This window comes from Bubalus bubalis, chromosome 1 (genome assembly GCF_019923935.1).
Source record: "Bubalus bubalis isolate 160015118507 breed Murrah chromosome 1, NDDB_SH_1, whole genome shotgun sequence".
Classification (NCBI taxonomy): Eukaryota; Metazoa; Chordata; class Mammalia; order Artiodactyla; family Bovidae; genus Bubalus; species Bubalus bubalis.
The window spans coordinates 103089738-103111441 of NC_059157.1; the positions used below are offsets into that span (position 1 = coordinate 103089738).

The window sequence follows — 21704 nt, forward strand, 5'->3', positions numbered from 1 at the left end:
AACATCACTAATCATCATGGAAATCCAAATCAAAACCACAGTGAGATATCACCTCACACCTGTTAGAATGCTGTTATGAAAAAGATAAGACATAAGTATTGGCATGAATATACAGAAAAGGGAATCCTTGTGTACTCTTGGTAGGAATGTAAATTGGTGCCATCCATAAAGAAAACAGTATTGATTCCTCAAAAAACTAAAATTAGAACTACCATATGATCCACGAATTACACTCCTGGATATATATCTGAAGAAAATGAAAACATTAATTTGAAAAGATATGTGTACCCCCATGCTCATTACAGCATTATTTTCAATAGCCAGAATTTGAAAACAAGTGTCCCTCAGTGGATGAATGGACAGAGAAGATGTGGTACTGTACAGTTGACCCTTGAACCATGTGAGGGGTTAAGGGTTCTGACCCTTAGCCCAGTCAAAAATCCAAGTATAACTTATAGTTAACCTGCCATAGCCATATTTCCTCCAAATCCCTGGATTCAACCAACTGGATGTACCACTGGGGTATTTACCATTGTAAAACATCCACATGTAAGTGGATAGACACAGATTAGACACAGATTGAATCCACAGTTTTCAAGGGTCATCATGTATACACAAATGGAATACTATTCAACCACCAAAAAGGAGGAGATCTTGCCATTTGAAAAGACATGACTGGACCTTGAGAGCATTATGCTAAGTGACATAAGTCAGAGAAAGGCAAGTAATGTGTGATTTCACTTACATGTGGAATATTAAAAAACAAGCTCAGGTGAGAAGAGATTCATGGTTGCCAGAGGCAGAGCTTGGGGGTAAGAAAAATGGGTGAAGGTCAAAAGGTACTAACTCCCAGTTATAAAATAAACCATGGGGATGGTATAATATACAATATAGCTCCACAGTTAGTAATGCTGTATTGCACATTTGAAAGTCACTAAGAGGATTTCGTAAAAGTCCTCAACACAAGAAAAAAAAAATTGTTTACTATAAATGGTGGCAGGTGTTAACTAGACTTATTGTGGTGATCAGTTTGCATTATGTACAAATATCGAATCATCGTATCCCTGAAACTAATGTTGTATGTCAATTATACCACAATAATAATAACTTGGTCTGGAAAATAAAAAGCAAAATAGCAGATATGAAGTTTTTAGAATCATGAAGAAAATAGATCAGATGATGTGATCACCAGATTTAAAATATTACAAGAGGTGCTGAGGAAGAGAGGAAAGGTAGGACAAATTAAGACATCCTGTTTCACACCCAGAACTCACAGGAGTTTGTAAATAGATTTTAAGTTAGGTGAATTCAGATCTGTTACTACCTCTGAAGTAAGGAAGAAAATGATCTTTTTTTTTTTTCCCCTCACAGTGCTATGACCTATTCTGGAATCCATCTGCTGAGATGCTTTATAGCAGATATAACAGGAAATCTTAAGACTACTGGCTTCCAATTTAGCTGAAGATTCAAAATTGTTTGTGCCAACTGCAGTTAAAGACAGAATTTCAGCATTGTTTTAAATGTTGTGTATCTGTAACTTGCAGAAGGATCACTTCAGCTTTAAAACCTGCATATTTCCAAAGGAAGAATGATTTGTGCCTATAGGGGCAGAAAGGTTTATACATGATTGAGTTATGCTGTTCATTAGAAGAGATACCAGCAGTTTTTAACAAACTGACAAACAAGACCATATAGAAGTCCATAAAATGAAAATCTGTTTCCTACCGTGTAGATGATAGTGAGAGTGTTACTTACTCAGTCGAGTCTGACTCTTTGTAACCCTATGGACTGTAGCCTGCCAGGCTCCTCTGTCCACAGCATTCTCCAGGCGAGGATACTGGAGTGGGTAGCCATTACCTTCTCCAGGGGATCCTCCTGACACAGGGATTGAAGTTGTGTCTCCTGCATTGCAGGCAGATTCTTTATTGTCTGAGCCGTCAGGGTAGCCCCTACTGTGTGTAGATGACGGTTTGCCATATTATTGGGTTTTTGTCTTTTAAAGGAATATCTATTACTCTATTTTTTTAAATATTACAATGCACTAGGTAAAAAGGGGCTACTTTTTTGTTAAGCACTGATAGATGGGTTGAAGGTAAATTCTTATGTTGTTGTTCAGTCACCAAGTTGTGTCTTGACTGCCACCCCATGGACTGTTGCACACAAGGCTTCCCTGTCCTTCACTATCTTCCAGAGTTTGTTCAAATTTATGTCCATTGAGTCAGTGATGCTATCTAACCATCTCATCCTCTGCCACCCTCTTCTCCTTTTACCTTCAATCTTTCCCAGCATCAGGGTCTTTATATGTATGGCTATAACATCATTTTTTTGGAGACATCATTTGAATATAATAAAAATTATTCTTGATAAAATTTCAATCAGTCCATAATGGAAATACCACTTATTTCAGACTGAGGTCAGTCGCTTTCACAGGGTTCAGAATCAGACCTGAATTCAAGTTCCAGTTATGATATTTATTGTACTTTGGATGTTTCTGAACTTCTTTTGTAACTCTACCTCAGAAGCTATGAAAATTAAAATATGAAAAGAACATCTATTTATTCTATATATTTGTAAAGCAAAACCAATTCAAGTATATAGCAAAACTCATGGGTAGATTTATCACAGAATACATCCTGTCATGGAGGAAGTAACATTTTATCTACGTTAAGACCAAAGAAGAAAGTTTTAGGTATGAAAGTTGATTTGCACAGGGCAAGAAAAAACAGTTGATGGGATAGTTTATAAATGGAATCTTCCCATTAGGATTCAGAATGGAAAGATAAAGCCTTACTTTGGACTAATGTTAGTGGAAAATATTTTTATGAAGGTGTTACTGACCTGGTCATACAAGTGGTTTAGCTTTTCAGAGTGAGGCTGTATATTAAAATGTTATAGCAATAGCATTGGATAAAAAATTAATGCTATAAAACAACTTTTTGACTTTTAGAAAATTCAGTTCTGAATATGTTTTCAGTTTTATAGTTAATATTACTGGTTTATTCTAACCATCAGTGATTTAAAAAAAACTTTTAATATGGGCATTCACCAAGTAAAATATATATTGATTGATAGTAACAACAAAATTATCTTAAAAGGCATCTTTCCGCCTGCCAGTGTTACTTTCCAGCTTGTCTTAGCCTTGGCTTTTGTTCTCCTAAAAGGAGGGTCCAAGACAAAAGCTTGTGTCCAGTAGTTTATTGGGGATGTGATTCCAGGGAACAGGAATGAAGGGGAAATGAAATAGATAGAAGGAAAGCCAGTCAAGGATGCACTGAGTTGGAAACAACATAGCTCTAGGGCTTGATCTTGAGGGATCTGTGGAACCTTACGAAATGTGCCTCTGAATTGTCTTTGAAGGGGGATTAGCAAGTTGTGTATGCCCAAATGCCAAGCAGTCCTGTAGCTTGTCAGAGGCGCGAAGGCAAGGTGTAGCCGTCCAGTCCTGCTTGAGACTGGTTATCATAGTAGTGGCTGCAGCAAGAGGCCAAGAAGATTTGAAGTGACACATGAGAGGCCTACCACACTGCTCTTACAAGTGACCAGAGTGTGTTAATGCCACCGGAAGGGATTAAATTGGTATTTACTATGATATGCTAACAGTTATTTTCTAATCTAATTTACTGGATAAGTTATGGTTTTGTAAATTTAAGATTTCACTTTTAAAACTTAAAACATCTGAATTTGTTTGGGGAAAATAGAATACTATGTTCCTTATTTTTACCAACTTAGGGACACATGAAACTCTTTACTGTTTTTCCCAGAATTTTAAGGGGCAGATGGGCAAAGGAGATAAACATATACCAAAGAAACATTAATTAAATAGGAAAAAAAATGCTAGACTTATATTCTTATCCAGTTTCACCTCCTTAGACAATTCACTAAACCACTCTGTTGTATACAGTGAAGGGTGATCTCCCAAGTCTCTTCTAGCTGTACAGGTTGATGATTATTGAACACTAATACTACTTCAGATGGAGGATCTGAGCCCAGAGAAGCCTGCTATTTGCACATGATTAGTGTCACATGCACATAAAAGCAGAAGCAGGATTGGACCTTGAATCTTAGAAGCTGATGGCTCTTTCTAGACTTGTCATGAAGGAGACTTCCTCGGTATTGTCCATGTTTTAAAGTACCAAGTAGCTGTACCACTTGGTAGGAAACCAGGAAAAATATAAACTAATAAAAAGTGACTAGAGATAGACTTAGCAAGGCTTCAGGAAAGGGAGCTAAACCAGTGTTTATCTAACTGCATTTTGAGCTACTTGCATCAAAATCACCTGAGCCCCGTATTAAAATGCAGATTTCCGATCCTGTCCCCTAGCCATGATTATCTCTGGAAGGGACTCAAAATCGGCATTTTAAACAACCCCACCAAGTGATTCTCAAGACATCCCTACAGTTTGAGAACCACTGGTACAGTAAGTAAGTGGAAAATATACAGAAAACAGACAAGGAAAGAAAAAGGCCAGATAAAGAACAAAAAGGAAACTTTAAGAACGGTAGGATGACTGAGGAAGATGCAGGATATACTAGGGCATTGTATAAATTACTATATATAAACATAAAACTTAAGCCTACAACCTGCTTGAAAAATAGCTTATTTAATATATATAAACATAAAACTTAAGCCTACAACCTGCTTGAAAAATAGCTTATTAACCTAATTCAAGAAAGCTAGAATATTTGAACGAAACCTCAAACTTCGCATCATTATTTGAAAATATGTAGGATTTACCTTCTCAGAGCAATTGTATGAGCAACATACAAATATCAGGTGATAGCATCAGCACCAATTATAAATCTGTTTTCAGCCTCTCTAGGTTGATTGATTTTGTGTTTCCTTAGTTTTTTAACTTTCTCACCTAGTTCTACTTTGTGTATAACCGTAAGTCACTCTATATCCTTTCTGGAAAAAAATTTGTATTTGGAATCAATCAATTAGCACCCAAATAAACAAGGTCCCCTACAAACTTTTGGACAATTCCAAAAGCATTTTAATATGCCCTCCTATGAGATAAGGTTAACAAATGAAATAATGGTTGTAACCATTGCCTGCTAATACACTTAGTGGCAAAACTGATGATCAGTTCTAACATACAGAAGACAGGCAGTACAGCTGTTAAAAGCTACGAACCTTGGTGTTCAGAAGAGCACTTAGCTACAGTGGAACCATTAAGGTCAAAGTGACCTAGGTGATTCCCACCCCTGCATCCCATTTACCTAAAAGTTTTACAAACCTAATTACTCAGGTCTTAAGTAAAAAGTTGATTAATAGTCAAATATCTGTCGATTAAATGACACAAAGCTATGGTGAGCGTTTATTGAACTAAAATGAACTGCTGTACAGTGCTGTACTAAAGCAGCTCCTCTGAGTCCAAGTGGCACTTCCAGATCTTTCCACATCTCAGCTGTTCTACTTAAAGCAGCAGAACACTGGAGCAACTGGTTAAAAGTTTCACATATGAGCCTCTAAACTCCCATTAAAGCAAAAATATCATCAATGTCATCTGTCTCCTTAGTGGTTTCTGATGTATTATGTTTATTTCCTTGCATCATTGTCCAAGAATCCGTCTCATTTTCATTGCTTTCTGTAAGCTTTTCATGAGTTTGTGTCTCCTTAGTTTGTACGACAGGATTTGAAACTCTCCTATTCACTTGCTTATTGTTAGGGTACAGATCAGTCCTACGAACAGTAGAATCTGAGAGTCTCCCTTTAATGACATCCGTAGCACTCTGAGTCCCTTGAGGGGGCTGCTGGATTTCCTTTAAAAGTGTCGACTGCAACTTTCTCTGTTTCCTTCCTTTCAGTGAAAATTTATTCTGTGATCTTCTTCGTCTCAGGTGATGCTTTGAAGTTTTCATACCTAAGCCGTGAAGAAGGCAGTTGCAAATAGATGTTTTTATGCACTGTAGCTTCTTTGGCAAACTTTAAAGGACAGAAGAAATTAGATTGTTAAGATGCAGAAAAACATTCTCAAAAATTTTGTCTCCTTTTTACCAATTTCCAATTAAAATATATGTCCTATGCCTCCGTACAATTTCCAGAATCATAAGGAAAAACATGGAAATAGGAGCTTCATATCCAGTCTGTTCTCAGAGCACAACTTCCCTCTGATTTAGACTGTGGGCAAATGTGTCCCCGTTACACTTCCACAGTAAAGTAGCTCCTTCAACTAGCAAGGCAGCTGAATGGTGAGATACTGCCATATTTCAGTGCCAGAGCCACTTCCTGATAATTGCTAATCTATTCATAATGCAATAGGATTGGAACTGGGGAAAAGATGAATTACAAATAGAAAAGTTACTAGGATGCATCACCCCATTTCTGGAGTAACGACTTCATATTCAATATAATAACAGGAAATGAACAAGGAAAAAGGAATAAAAGTGAAGAGGGAGTTTATGTAAAATGAGAAGACAGGGATGCCAGCATAGGCAAAATGACAGCATTCATATTATCTTCAAATGGGGGGATTCGGAACTCAAGTGGCTGGTTGTTAGGCACTTTGCTTCTGAGTAGGATACGCTGCCACAAGGTGCACTGGCACCCTGCTAACTGCCTCCCTGTGGTAGTCAGAATGCAAACGATTAGCATGAGTCTGTACCTCCTACTGTACCCTCTTCCTTTTTAAACCAATATGGAACTTTGAGGAATCCCATTTTAACACAGTAATCCATGATCTCTGTTTCCAAACCAATTTTGTCTTACTATAAGTGGTAATTTTTAAGTGAGGAGAAGGTAGGTGGACTTCCCAACTGACATGGAAATAGATGAAAAAACAGAAGAATCAGAGGATCTGCACTGAGTTCAAGATCTCCAGCTCTAATTCCCTGAGTAAAATCCCCTTATAACTCATCTATAAAATGTGAATACCACCACCTGTGTCACAGAGTTATTGTGGACATTAAGTCAACTTAAAATGTGGTACAAATATAACATGTTACTAAAACATCAAAACAGGGCAGAATGAAAGAGCACTGCATTTTTGTGGGGTGCAGAATAATGGCTTAATAAAATAACCACCAGTTTGTTACCCTCTGGATTAACTTTCAATTAGCATCTCTGCCTCATCTACCCCTGAGTTTAAACAGAATCTTGAACAGAACAGCCCCATTTTAGGCTGAGCTTCCACTCTAGAGTGTAACGTAAAAACCCTTAACTTCTCCCATAGCTTTTAGTCAAAACTTGCTATAAAACCTTCAGTATATATCATATTTTTTACTAAAACAGGTATTGTTTTTCCATAAATTTTAAAAGAAAATTTAACAAGGTGTGACAAATGACATCCATGGAAACCATTATAAAGCCCTGAATAGATACATGTCCATAAATATAGTAAGAAATTATGGTGGATGCACAGAGTGTTTCTTGAAGGATACGCAAAAAGTGGTCAGTGATCGCCCCTGTCAAGGGGGAATGAGGACCTTTATGGCCGTTTGTGTCCCAAATTGTTACCACAGGCATCTATTATTTGTTCAATAAAAACATAAAGCCCTAAAATATCTAACTTCATGTATGGTTTCAAGCAATATTGGCTCACAAAGATAACCATCCTTAAGCAGTGCTATGAATGTAAGCATCACAAAAGGATGAAGCAATACATGGAGAGTCTAGCTCCTGTGAATGGAAATTACTTGACACTGACTCTGGTGTGTGGCCTTGCAGGAGGAAGCATCTTCTGCTCTCACAGCCTCATCCCACTGAAGCTGCGGGCAGACAGGCCATCTCTCCTACCAGAGGCAGAACTCCATGAGGATTAAATCTGTCTTACATGTAGTTGTATCTGCAGGTTAGCATACCATAGACTTTTTGAATAAAAGGATGGAATGGTGAAGAGTAAATCCAATTGACCAAATTTACTTCCTCCCAATGATATATACATTTAGCTCTGCCCAATAAAAGTAGCTAACAAAACTGCACTTTGAGTATATACCCCAATTTTAGTCCCCAGGGTACTGGACATTAAAAAGGCTGAATATATATACTTTTGCCTTAAAAGATAACAGAAGAAGTAAAGGAATATAATTTTTATAATATACCTACCTACAGCCTTGAGCTTCCACATGTTTAAGACGGTTACTTTTAAGAAGTTTGTTACCCAGAAAGGCAGTCTGAGCCTTCAGTTTTTTGCTTCTACACCACAGAATTGCCATTTGGATTTCTTCAGAAAGTTGTGTGAAAGTCTCAGCCTCTCGGAATCTTTGCACAAGACTTTTTACACAGGGAGTTCCTATTGCTTTCTGAGAAGAATGGTTGGTTGCCTTTAGTTTGGATGGAGAACATTTAAACTCAAAGCTCTTCTCCTGAAATATGGAATGATGAAAAAAATATATTGGATCTGTTACGGACATATAACGAGAGAGAGAAGTTGATATACACTATCGATATTTGAAAATACATCTTTTTAAAAGAAGAAAAAAGTTTTTTCCAGTTCCCTATGCTTTAATTTTTTTTGACTGTGCCACCTGGCACTGGGGATCAGAATGGTGCCCCCTTGCAGTGGAAATACAGAGTCCTAATAACTAGACTGCCAGGGAATTCCTTTCCTTTTGCTTAAAAAAATTTTTATTCACTGATACTAATACGATTTTTCCCCCTCTGTGCTACAACAGATCCCATCTATAGCTAAATTCAGTTGTACACAAGTAACAATATAAATATTTACATACATATTTATTTAACCTGTGTTGCTGTTGTTTAGTCTCTCAGTCATGTCTGACTGTTTGTGACCCCATGGACTACAGCCCGCTGGGCTCCTCTGTCCATGGGATTTCCCAGGCAAGAAGACCGGAGTGGCCATTTCCTTCTCCATGGATCTTCCCCAACCACGGATCCATCCTGCCTCTCCTGCACTGGCAGGTGGATTCTCAACCACTGGGCCACCAGGGAAGCCCATTTAACCTACACATAAGAATAAAACTCCACATAATTAAGTATTGATCAAAGTCTATCTGGTGGGAGACAAAATCACTGAAAAGCCCTTTTCCTCTAATGCTGGACTACCACAGCTTGTTTTTCATCACCTCCTCAAGGAAGGGTCATTTATCAATAAATGTTATTGATAAATGTGGAAATGCAGATGACTGCTGAATGTATGTTAAAAATGTTTAACTGAGCAATATTTCCAATTCCAATTCAACCATCTTTTGATGTGGCACCTCTGTCTCTTCAACTTCATTTTTCTGTATGAAGTCAAGTTTGCATTTTATCAACTACTACTGTTTACTGAAATATGCCACCTACTAGGTCTGCTTCCATCTTCTGTTCAAAACTTAGTTTCTTGCAAATTTCTCATTCTCGAGAAGAACAAGTAATAGTAGTAGAAGGTAGAGACCTATCAATCTTTGTGTTGGTGATCCATAAAAGTTTGACCTAAAAACACCCTAAGCATATTGGTGCTAAATGCTAAAAATAAAATAGTGATTGGTCATAAATAAGAGGGATGCTGGAACCAGCTCACATAGGAACAAGTGATGGACTGCAGAAAGTTTCAGGAGCCACAGAGAGCTATAGTTATTGAGAGAGGTAATAAAACTATTTGGAGACTGGTGTAATGATCAACTCCAGGAGATAGTTAAGGACGGGGAGGCCTGGTGTGCTGCAGCCCATAGAGTTGCAGAGAGTCAGACACAACTTAGCGACTGAACAACAACAAATAATATTAAATGACAAAGACTGAAACCAAACTGCCTGGTTCAAATCCCAGTTCTGCCCCATATTTGCTATCTGGCCTGGACAAATTTCTTGTCCTTTCTTTGCCTTAATTTTCTCATCTGAAACATGGAAAGAACAGCACCTACCTCACAGGACTTTTGCAAGGATTATAAGAGTTTACACATATAAAGAGTTCTGAACAATGCCTGGCAAAGAGTAAATGCAGTATAAGTATTATGGTGATGACGACATCTTCCTCCAGAACATGTAAACTGGACAAAATATAAATGCAAGCTGGAATCCTTGTAAACCTTCAAGAAAGTACTGACTTGTTAGAAAAGAATTTTTGAATAGAATGGAAGAAATAGCCCATGAAGAAAACAACTTTGAAAAGAGAGAGAGTAAAAGAACTTCTTATCCGTGTCAGATCCAGAACACACAGAGTTTACAGACACTGGCTGAGGAGAGGTCAACACTGACAGCTCTAATGCTGATAGAAAGAAACAGAAGCCTCATGATAAAAGATGATGATAGTGACGATGGAAGTACCTACCATCTAACACCAAGTAAGTGCTTACCACACTTGAGACTATGCTCAATACTTCACATGTACTAAAACTGGCACAGCCCTATGAAGTGCATACTGTTTCTAGAAAATGGAGCTATGGACAGGTCAAGAAACTTACATAAGGTCACAAATTACTACAAACCAAAGCCAGGACTCAAACCATCTGTCTGACTTCGAAGCCCATATTCTTAAGCTGCAGTATAATCCACTCCTATGGTGGATCCTAGGATCATTTTAAAATTCTAGCAAAACCCTTAGTAAAATGTTTCTGAAGGCATTCTATTAACTGAATTAACTAGATGCACTCAGATCCCTTGGAAATGCCTCTACTCATTCAGAAGCAGACTGAGAACTAAGATGGCACTATGCCTAGAGCCGGGGATAAAACCAGAAGTAAGATTCAGCCTCTGTCCTTGGTAAGTGGCATCTACACTTAGCAGAAATCATAAGCTATATTAAAATAAGCCAGACAAACCTGAATAGCTTTTTGTTTCAGCTGTTTGCAGAAAGCTCTCACATCAAATTCTGATGACTTTTCTGTGGAGATAGATCACAGATAAAAAAACTAGGCATACTATTTTCAAATCAACAAATTCTTAAGTACATGACAACAAAGGGAGTTGAGCAAGCAAAGAACTATGAAGCTACAACAGAAAGAAATAACTTAACATGCTCAAGCTTAGAAAACACACATTATTAATACCATACTTCTCTAAAGATAATGTGAGTTAAAATTAAGAGAGTTTAAGAGTATGAGCCATATCAAAGCAAATTACCTTTTAAGATTTTCTTACTCTTTACTGGTTGTCCAAGATCCATGTTATTCTGTATATTGATCTTCATTTGTTTAGCTTTTTCAGAAATTCTAAGTAAAGTTTCTTCACCTGACCTCTGTGATTGCTCTTTTGTTAAAAATAGTTTATTTAGCAGTTTAGTTACTCCTTTAGCTACAAAAGCTGTAGGCATTTTTTTCTTAAAGACTTCAAAATAGGGCTCTCCTAAAAATTCAACAATATCAGACGGAAAGGTAAAACCTTTGAAATAAGGCAATGGTTGAATCCTGGAGACCTCTTGAAGTAATCCAAACAATGGTTCATATAAGGAAACCAGCTTTTTTAAAACGTCTTTATACAGAACCCTAGGGAAAGAAGTAGGAGCTCATGAATTAGCCAGTAATTGTAATTTGCAGATTACATAATAACTAACAGATTCAAAGCTGAAAATAACACCTATCAGTCTGCCACTATAGATTAAAAAAAAAAAAATGCTACAGTGGATACTTGCAAAGAGCTAGATTTAGTCCAGCTTATACAGAAAAATCCAGGTACAAAATGTTATATAAAACCAAATACAGTACTACATGGAGAGATATTTCAAAGGATGTGCACCAAAATCTTAAATGTGGTTTTATCTAGAGGATAAGATTTTAGGCAAATTTCAGGTTCTTTGAATTTTTTCTATTTTTAAAGGTTTCTTCAAATAAGCATGTATTATTAAAATTAAAAAATCAAAGCTGTTTTCCTTGTAGGGAAGAATAATACGGTTTGACATTGATTAGTAATTCTAACATTACTAACATGATAACCATACTAACATATGATAAGTAGTTCTAACATTGTTAGCTCTAAAAACAAGCAGAATAAAAAACAGGATGACTGAAAATAGTACTTGAGATATCCAGATTAAGATAGAAAATGAAGGATTAGAAAGAATTTTTTCTTTTTTTGTTTCCATTCAAATTATAGCTAATCACAAATGGGCAGATTTTGAATCTGATTATCCATCAGATAAGCTCCATAATATATATTGTGAGATGCAAGGGAAATTCTCTTTGGTTTGCAACTCGTATTACCAGTGTTCTTTACGTCAATAGCTATGGCTCAAAAAGCAGTGGTGGTTCATGTGGAAGAAAGGAATTTAGAAAACATAAGGAAGGTCATTGCCATTAAGTATTAGAAATCTAGTGGCAGAAACAAATGAATGATACAGACTGCCCAGGAACACCTTCATTTTAAATGGCTCAGCTGAATGATTAGAGGAACCTTTTTTTTTTTTTAATTCCAGCTGCTAATCCTAGGAATTCATTTGCTTAGTTTAATGTGGAAGTGATCTCATGGATTCAGATTCAAAGCCTAGTCTTTTGACATAACTATCAACACTTAGCTTCCCAATCCATCCCAAATAAACTCTGATCAAATGAAAAAACAGAATTTCTGCACTTTCAACATCCCATGGAAAAGCAAATATGAAGACTACTAATAAGAAACCTAGTCTGAGTTAGAGAAATGAGAAAGAAATGAAGGATTTCAAAGGTACGTATATACATACCATAACCTGCTCACGAGCCCAACCATCACAAGGTTCAAAATAATGAATTCTTGCAAACCTAGATGTTTCACAGTCAAGCTGAAGAATCAAGTTAAAGTTGGAAAACAGAATCAAAGGAATTTATGTTTTGTTGAGTTACATTTATGGAAAAAAACACACACACAGAATGCAGAATTTTCTTGAAGGTGTTCAAGCCTTAAAATATGTTCTATTTAAGTCATTGAAGCTTTAAAAAAAAGTAATATATACTCTGCTAGAGGTTTCATTAATAAATTTGGTTTCTAAGGATTAGCTTTTAAGATTAAGAATTTCTAACTGTCAATGCCTTTAGGATAATACATTTTAAATAAAGGTAGAAATCCCTGGCAATGGCTATTTCAGGCACTTCTCAGGAAGAGAAGACCAAAGAGCAAAATTTTAAGAATTTGCATAAATTATAACTCCTACTTTGAAAATATGAAAAATTACATACTCCCTAGCTTTCAAACAGAAATACTATTAAATTCATCCCTGCATGCCTGCTCAGTCCTGTCTGACTCTGCAACCCCGTGGACTGTAACCCAACAGGCTCCTTTGTCCATGGGATTTCCCAGGCAAGAATACTGGAGTGGGTTGCCACTTCCTCCTCCAGGGGGTCTTCCTGACCTAGGGATCAAACCTGCATCTCCTGTGGCTCCTTCATTAGCAAGTGGATTCCTTACCACTGAGCCACCTGAGAAGCCCATTAAATACATCCAAACAACTGAAGTTCAGAAAAACGTGTTTTAGATGATTCAAGGATACAGAAATGTCTTGCAGCAACAGTCCAACAGGCGAAGCAGCAGCTTGCAGGCCCCCAGAATCTTCATCAACACCAGTTCCACCACCGGTTGGCTGGGGATGACACATGCTTTGGTGTTTATAGGCTGATTTTCACTTGACAAAAATAGAAAAATATGTTACTTTCATTCTTAAATATAAAACACTTACATAATAAGTACAGAATTGCTTTAAGCTCAATTGAGGTAGTTATGTTTAATAATGACTCACTGAAATTAACTGACACTTATGTTTCAAATAGTTTATCATCACCCAGGTTTCAGTGTCACACTATTCCTTCCCACAAGCCAACAGAGGGAGCTTACCACAAATACCAGGGGCCCTTTATTAAAATAAAATTTGTACAGCTAAGGTATAATTGGTTATATTCAAACAATAATGAAGGAAGTCTAAAGAGAGGTTACAGTAAGACACTGGGTTTCCAGCCCACCACAAAGCCCATTACAAAGCAACTAGACTACTTACTTAGAAGAAAATGACTCTGAGAGATCTTGAATTGAACCTTCCAAATTCATGTTTTTCAAACGTTTTAAACACTGTTCAACCTGAAAGGGGAAGACCAGCTCAAATTCACATATTTATGTGTAACAGAGGCAAAGCCACTGATGTGAACATGAAAACAAATTCAAAATTTCAAAGTATAGTAATACACTGAATACAAAGTATAGAAATACACAGAATGCCATATTTTAGGGTAAAGAAACCGGTAGCCCAAAGCAGTTGCTTCTGGTTAAAAATTTGAAATTTATGCAGCCAAATAAATTTCTCAGATCAGGTTATGACCAGTGACTGGATTTCCCTGGTGGCTCAGATGGTAAAACGTCTGCCTACAATGCAGGAGACCCAGGTTCGATCCCTGGGTCGGGAAGATCCCCTGGAGAAGCAAATGGCAACCCACTCCAGTACTCTTGCCTGGAGAATCCCATAGATGGAGGAGCCTGGCGGGCTATAGTCCATGGGGTCGCAAAGAGTTTGACACAACTGAGCAACTTCACTCTCTTTCTTTCTTTCTTACTATATGCCAGGATGTGCTTGATGCTATAAAGAGGACCAAAGTAAATGTAAGATTATTCTCAAGATTGTATTAATAAACTTTTCTGAAGTAACATGATTTCTAATAGTGAAACTATTAAAACAAGATAGTAAATTGTTAAGTACTAAATTTTACTGTCCGTAAGTGCTGCAGACATGAGGATCAAGTGATGGAGAGCTTGGGCATTGTAAACATACAGAACCAGTAAGCAAAGGCTCAGAGGAGGGAACCAATGTGGTGAGTAGGAAGACTCACAAAGAGTTCAGGCTGCTTGTAATACAACATATATGATGATGAAGACCACAGAGAAGCCTGAGCTAAGAAAACTGAAGAGGCCAGATCAGGAAGGATCTGCTAAGTTAAGCTAGGAGGTCTGCTCTTTATTCAGGGGACAATGGAGAACCATTAAAAATTAAGCTGTGTTTTAGGATGATTAACCAGGATTTGGTACACGTGAACATGCCACAGTAGAGGAAAGACTGAAGAAGGAAAGATCAGTCAGAATTACAACACAACAAAAAATTGACAAGGTTTCAAAATTTAGTTTAGCCAGAACTAAAAGGGACTAGATGCAGAGAAGGTGTTAATTGATCAGTTAACCGGATGGGAGAGCAGAGAAAACAGAACACCAAATTTTTCTGACTATACTTATTGACAACCTGGAAGCCCGGAGGAGAAATATGTATATTCAATCTGAGATAACAAGTTTGGTTTTGGAGTTAAAGACTCAGAAGGAGATAAAACCTGCTCCAGAGAAGAAAACTTAGGAAAAACCATAATCGCAAATCTTTCTTTGGTGAAGAAATCATCTTTTTTGCTTTAAGTAATGTGTGTGAAAAACTTACCAAAGAAAATGAATCTGTTTAAGGTTGGAGATTATGCCATACACCTAGCACAAAGCACAGTGCCTGGCACATAGAAAGTTTCAAAAATACTTGGAGAATTAATAAAATAAATGAGCAAATAAATGAGCATATATGGAACTTAACTTAGAAGGTTCTATTCTGTGTATGTAATCCCTGAGCTAGAAGGACCCAATTTTGTCTTAAACTTCAAAAGATACACAAAACACTTCACACAACTTGTTATATACTCATTTAATATATTCCCAATTAGATTATTTACCACCACAATAAATAAATTGCAACTTTGTTCTTTTTATGATTTGGGGATTTTGATTATGCTCAGGAAAATTGTTTCTTGATCCAACACTTTGTTTTGATCAAATCACTCCATCTTTAAAGTAGACAAAGGCGTGGTAATTTGTTATAGATTGTATATAATGAAAATTTTTCATAATTATCTACCTACTAGAAACAAGACTGGGAAAGAATCAAACATAGTTCTTTTCTAATACAGACTGTTTTTTGAAATGCTTTCAGGGAAAAAAAAATGAAAGTTCACATGTGATTGTGGGCTTAACACTTAAAAATCACAAGTGAAAGTGAAGTGAAAGTCACTCAGTTGTGTCCAATTCTTTGCCACCCCATGGACAGTCCACGGAATTCTCCAGGCGAGAATACTGGAGTGGGTAGCCTTTCTTTTCTCCAGGGGATCTTCCCAACCCAGGGATCGAACCCAGGTCTCCCCACATTGCAGGCAGATACTTTACTAGCTGAGCCACAAGGGAAGTCCAAGAATACTGGAGCGGGTAGCCTATCCCTTCTCCAGCAGATATTCCCAACCCAAGAATCAAACCAAGGTCTCCTTCATTGTAGGTGGATTCTTTACCAACTGAGCTATCAGGAAAGCCCAAGTAAATCACAAGTAATTTACTTCAATTTCCATAAATAACAAAAGTTAAGTGGCAGTGTGATCTCCATCTTCACCAAGTAAAAATGTTTTATCTTAAATACAGGGCTCTCTCCTTACCTGTCTGAGGGCCAAATGGGGCTTATGGCGGCCCATTCTGTTGTGATTGCTGTAAAGGATTGCACATAATACATCTGTCTCTGCATCTAAGGTTCGGCTCTTCAGTGACAATGTAATGCGACAGCATTCTTTAATTATAGCTGCAATGCAAAGGTCTAATGCAGAGATATTTAGTAATAAGACTTAACATGCATTTCTACATTAAGTATATTATACAAAAAATACACTGAAAGAAGCAACTTTCCTTATCTGTTTTAAAGAAATCAATACCACCACAATCAGCTTCACCTGTAAGAACATAATTAAACGTTTCTAAGTATGTAAGAAATGACATAGGAAGGAAGGAAAATGGTGACAGATGATATCAAGTCCATGAAATCATTAAGAAAACATCTATTAAACATGTATATATATATATGTATATCATATCACATTTTATTGTGATTTTAAGAATCTTTCATATGAATACTTTGCAGTCATTTAGGGTACACCAAACACTTTAAGAAAGTGGGGGAAACCACTAGACCATTCAGGTATGACCTAAATCAAATCCCTTATGATTGATTATACAGTGGAAGTGAGAAATAGATTTAAGGGACTAGATCTCATAGAGTGCCTGATGAACTATGGACGGAGGTTCGTGACATTGTACAGGAGACAAGGATCAAGACCATCCCCATGGAAAAGAAATGCAAAAAAGCGAAATGGCTGTCTGAGGAGGCCTTACAAACAGCTGTGAAAAGAAAAGCTAAAAGTAAAGGAGAAAAGGAAAGATATACCTATTTGAATGCAGAGTTCCAAAGGATAGCAAGGAGAGATAAAAAAGCCTTCCTCAGTGATCAGGGCAAAGAAATAGAGGAAAACAATAAACAGGAAAGACTAGAGATCTCTTCAAGAAAATTCGAGATACCAAGGGAACATTTCATGCAAAGATGAGCTCAATAAAGGACAGAAATGGTATGGACCTAACAGAAGCAGAAGATATTAAGAAGAGGTGGCAAGAATACACAGAAGAACTGTACAAAAAAGATCTTCATGACCCAGATAATCACGATGGTGTGATCACTGACCTAGAGCCAGACATCCTGGAATGTGAAGTCAAGAGGGCCTTAGGAAGTATCACTACAAACAAAGCTAGTGGAGGTGATGGAATTCCAGTTGAGCTAGTTCAAATCCTACAAGATGATGCTGTGAAAGTCTTGCACTCAATATGCCAGCAAATTTGGAAAACTCAGCAGTGGCCACAGGACTGGAAAAGGTCAGTTTTCATTCTAATCCCAAAGAAAGGCAATACCAAAGAATGCTCAAACTACCACACAATTGCACTCATCTCACATGCTAGTAAAGTAATGTTCAAAATTCTCCAAGCCAGGCTTCAGCAATACGTGAACCGTGAACTTCCAGATGTTCAAGCTGGTTTTAGAAAAGACAGAGAAACCAGAGATCAAATGCCAACATTCACTGGATCACTGAAAAAGCAAGAGAGTTCTAGAAAAACATCTATTTATGCTTTATTGACTATGCCAAAGCCTTTGACTGTGTGGATCACAATAAACTGTGGAAAATTCTGAAAGAGATGGGAATACCAGACCACCTGACCTGCCTCTTGAGAAACCTATATGCAGGTCAGGAAGCAACAGTTTGAACTGGACATGGAACAACACATTGGTTCCAAATAGGAAAAGGAGTACGTCAAGGCTGTATACTGTCACCCTGCTTATTTAACTTATATGCAGAGTACATCATGAGAAACACTGGGCTGGAGGAAGAACAAGCTGGAATCAAGATTTCCAGGAGAAATATCAATAACCTCAGATATTCAGATGACACCACCCTTATGGCAGAAAGTGAAGAACTAAAGAGCCTCTTGATGAAAGTGAAAGAGGAGAGTGAAAAAGTTGGCTTAAACCTCAACATTCAGAAAACGAAGATCATGGCATCCAGTCCCATCACTTCATGGCAAATAGATGTGGAAACGGTGGCTGACTTTATTTTTCTGGGCTCCAAAATCACCAAAGATGGTGATTGCAGCCATGAAATTAAAAGGCGCCTACTCCTTGGAAGGAAAGTTATGACCAACCTAGATGGCATAATAAAAAGCAGAGACATTGCTTTGTCAACAAAGGTCTGTCTAGTCAAGGCTGTGGTTTTTCCAGTAGTCATGTATGGATGTGAGAGTTGGACTATAAAGAAAGCTAAGCGCTGAAGAATTGATGCTTTTGAACTGTGGTGTTGAAGAAGACTCTTGAGAGTCCCTTGGACTACAAGGAGATCCAACCAGTCCATTCTGAAGATCAGTCCTGGGTGTTCATTGGAAGGACTGGTGTTGAAGCTGAAACGCCAATATTTTGGCCACCTGATGGGAAGAGCTGATTCATTTGAAAAGACCCTGATGTTGGGAAAGACTGAAGACAGGAGGAGAAGGGGACAACAGAGGATGAGATGTTTAGATGGCATCACCGATTCCATGGACATGAGTTTGGGTAAACTCCAGGAGTTGTGATGGGCAGGGAGGCCTGGCATGCTGCGGTTCATGGGGTCACAAAGAGTCAAACACAACTGAGTGACTGAACTGAACTGAACCACTTTAAGTATGTTGAAGGTGGGACACTTTTGTGTACTTCTCTAATACCACTTTAAGAATATATTTAGAAAAGAGAAATCACTATGACAACTGGAAATTATATCTGACTAAACACAGGGTGCTTATTTGGCCAAACAAGATAACAGCCCCCTAGTCTGAAAAGCTGTGAATGTAAGAGTTAATAGCGTTCTCTATGCCTCTTAAGGGTAGCAGTAGCATCCTAAGTGGCAGTAACACAAAGGCAAACTTTACACAACACAGAGAACTTTCTTTCTATCCCAACTATTTGAGGCCAGAAATGAGCTGCCTTGAGGGGGGGAGAGACTTGGTGAATTTCCATGCCTAACAGGAATCCTGTTAAAAGTATTTCTGAACAGAGGAAGGGGTAACGTTAACCTGTAAATGGGGCAGGATGGATGGTTGGAGAGGGGAATGTGATGATAAGTTATAAATACTTAATAACAGCTATCATCTGCAAGGAGATCCAACCAGTCCATCCTAAAGGAAATGAATCCTGAATATTCATTGGAAGGACTGATGCTGAAGCTGAAACTCCAATACTTTGGTCATCTGATGCGAAGAACTGACTCATTTGAAAACACCCTAATGCTGGGAATGATTGAAGGCAGGAGGAGAAGGGGAGGACAGAGGATGAGATGGTTGGATGGCATCACCGACTCAATGGACATGAGTTTGAGTAAGCTCCGGAAATTGGTGATGGACAGGGAAGCCTGGCTTACTGCATTCCATGGGGTCGCAAAGAGTAGGACACAACTCAACGACTGGACTGGACTGAACTGATCATTATTTACTATATCAGGCACTGTTCCAAATACTCATTTTACTTTATATTAATAATACTTTATATTGTTAATCTATAATACTCACTTTATATTAATAATACTTTATACTGTTACTCTATAATACTCTTTCAGCAGAACTGCTCTATGAATAAAGTACTATTGTTATTCCCAAATGAAAATAAGTGAGGCCCAGAAACTTTAGACATTCCCCACTGCTCACCCCAGCTCCAGCAGAGGGAAAAGCCAGGATTCAATCCCTCAACCCAGTTCTTACTGACCTGTGTGCGTGCTAAGTCAGTTCAGTCGTGCGACCCTATGGACTGCGGCCTGCCAGGCTCCTCTGTCCATGGGATTTTCCAAGCAAGAATACTGGAGTGGGTTGCTATGCCCTCCTCCAGGGGATCTTCCGGACCCAGGGATCAAACCTGTGCCTCTTACTTCCACCTAAAGAAAGGTGGGTTCTTTCCCACTAGCGCCACCTACCTAATAATCGCAATGCCATTCAAACATTGATAGAGCACGCTCTCCTAAATGAAATCATTTAGATCCTCCCAAAAACTTCGTGATAGGTAGGGAAAACTAACCCCATTTTACAGATAAGGAACGAGGGACCCAGGAAAATTGCGGCTTAATTGCAGAGCGCTTGAGTGACGACCCACAGCCCTTCAGGGGCAGAGCGCGGCAGAGACGGAGGGCTAACCACGCCTCTTGGTGGCTGAGTGAAACGCAGGGTTCCCAGGCAGCACTTTTCCCTGACACCAGTTGTGTCCGCCCCCTCCCCCATTTCGGTGCGGTGCTGGGTCGCGAGCCTTCGGTGCGCCTGCCAGGCCCTGCGATAGACACGGTGGATGCAGCGAAGAACTGTAAAGCCAAGGGCCCCCATGAGACTCATTGGCAAATTCCCCAGCCCCTGACCCTTCGGCCCTTCCCAGTGTCCCGCGGGCTCCGGAAGTCCCGCCCAGCGCGCACGTGCGCCGGCTCCACGCCTCCTCCGGAAAAGCCTGCGCCCCTAGCGCGGCGCCTCACTCACCTAGCGCCGTGTCCGGGTTCTGTACGGTCACTGCGCTGCGGCTCCCTGCCTTAGGGATCCTCACCCGGTTCCACGGCTCCGGGCCCGGCAACAGCGTAGCCATCTTAGGAGGCAGGAGAGGGAGTGGAAGGGGCGGAGCTAGGCCAGACCAAATGGAGGGACCGAAGGAGGGGAGATGAGCCGACGTCACGGGGAGGTAGAGAGCAAAGGGTGGGGCGGGGGCGGGGCTGGGGCCCTGGGCGGAGTCTTTCATGGAGCCGTGGACTAAGTATGGTGAACCTGAAACACGTGGTTCAGTTCAGTTCAGTTCAGTTCAGTTCAGTCGCTCAGTCGTGTCCGACTCTTTGCGACCCCATGAATCGCAGCGCGCCAGGCCTCCCTGTCCACCAACTCCCAGAGTTCACTCAAACTCGTCCATAGAGTCGGTGATGCCATCCAGCCATCTCATCCTCTGCCGTCCCCTTCTACTCCTGCCCCCAATCCCTCCCAGCATCAGGGGTTTTTTTCCAATGAGTCAACTCTTCGCATGAGGTGGCCGAAGTATTGGAGTTTCAGCTTCAGGATCAGTCCCTCCAATGAACACCCAGGACTGATCTCCTTTAGGATGGACTGGTTGGATCTCCTTGCAGTCCAAGGGACTCTCAAGAGTCTTCTCCAACACCACAGTTCAAAAGCATCAATTCTTCAGCGCTCAGCTTTCTTCACAGTCCAATTCTCACATCCACATGGTAGTGTATCAGAATCACCTGGAAGATTTTGGGGGCATTCCGGTACTACACAAACAGAATCCCGGAATGGGTTGAGGCTTTGTCCTTGTGTTTATGCTTCCCCATGGGACTCTGAGGCGCAATAGTTTGGGAAATACTTCAGGGCCTTTTACAGACGTGAAAAGTAAGACCTGTAGTTGAGTTGCATCCACCCCCATCTGCACCTCAGCCATTAGGAGAAAAGGAAGTAATGGAATAAAGAGCCTTATGCAAAATGTACGTTTGCAACACCGAAAACTTAGAGT

At 39.1% G+C, this 21704-nt stretch overlaps 2 protein-coding genes across 8 annotated transcripts in view; one reads left to right on the top strand and one right to left on the bottom strand.

Moving 5' to 3' along the window:
- GTPBP8 (GTP binding protein 8 (putative)) overlaps positions 1 to 8045 on the top strand; it is a 20303-nt gene extending 12258 nt beyond the window's left edge. For 2 of the 3 annotated variants that reach the window (XM_006074021.4, XM_006074022.4), the window contains one exon: positions 1372 to 5981. In XM_006074021.4, coding sequence (XP_006074083.1) covers positions 1372 to 1462 — 91 coding nt within the window. In that variant the 3' untranslated portion in view covers positions 1463 to 5981. Of the gene's footprint in view, positions 1 to 1371; positions 5982 to 7666 lie in introns of those variants that run through there. The other variant, XM_025284152.2, reaches the window with a different exon arrangement.
- Positions 5285 to 20872, bottom strand: NEPRO (nucleolus and neural progenitor protein). Of its 5 annotated transcripts, none has more exons than XM_025284113.3 (9): positions 20693 to 20872; positions 16276 to 16415; positions 13836 to 13915; positions 13335 to 13466; positions 12552 to 12629; positions 11000 to 11361; positions 10699 to 10760; positions 8045 to 8304; positions 5285 to 5926 (listed from the first exon to the last, which is right to left on the bottom strand). In XM_025284113.3, exons 1-9 carry the CDS (start codon positions 20793 to 20795, stop codon positions 5470 to 5472), a joined length of 1674 nt encoding a protein of 557 aa, XP_025139898.3. In that variant the 5' UTR covers positions 20796 to 20872; the 3' UTR covers positions 5285 to 5469. The 5 variants fall into 5 exon arrangements, with proteins under 5 accessions (XP_025139898.3, XP_006074085.4, XP_025139910.3 ...); XM_006074023.4 differs by having other exon boundaries at positions 16276 to 16430; XM_025284125.3 differs by having other exon boundaries at positions 16276 to 16324; positions 20693 to 20812.
- Positions 20873 to 21704: the final 832 nt, after the last annotated feature.

What these genes read in the sequence shown, in the direction of transcription:
- NEPRO (XM_006074023.4), bottom strand. Translation starts at nt 20,795, where the DNA reads ATGGCTACGCTGTTGCCGGGCCCGGAGCCGTGGAACCGGGTGAGGATC. An exon ending in TCAGAGTCATTTTCTTCTAA is followed by an intron (nt 13,467 to 13,835) that starts GTAAGTAGTCTA and finishes ATTTTTGTCAAG; the next exon opens with TGAAAATCAGCCTATAAACA. An exon ending in GGGCTCGTGAGCAGGTTATG is followed by an intron (nt 11,362 to 12,551) that starts GTATGTATATAC and finishes TTCTTTCCCTAG; the next exon opens with GGTTCTGTATAAAGACGTTT.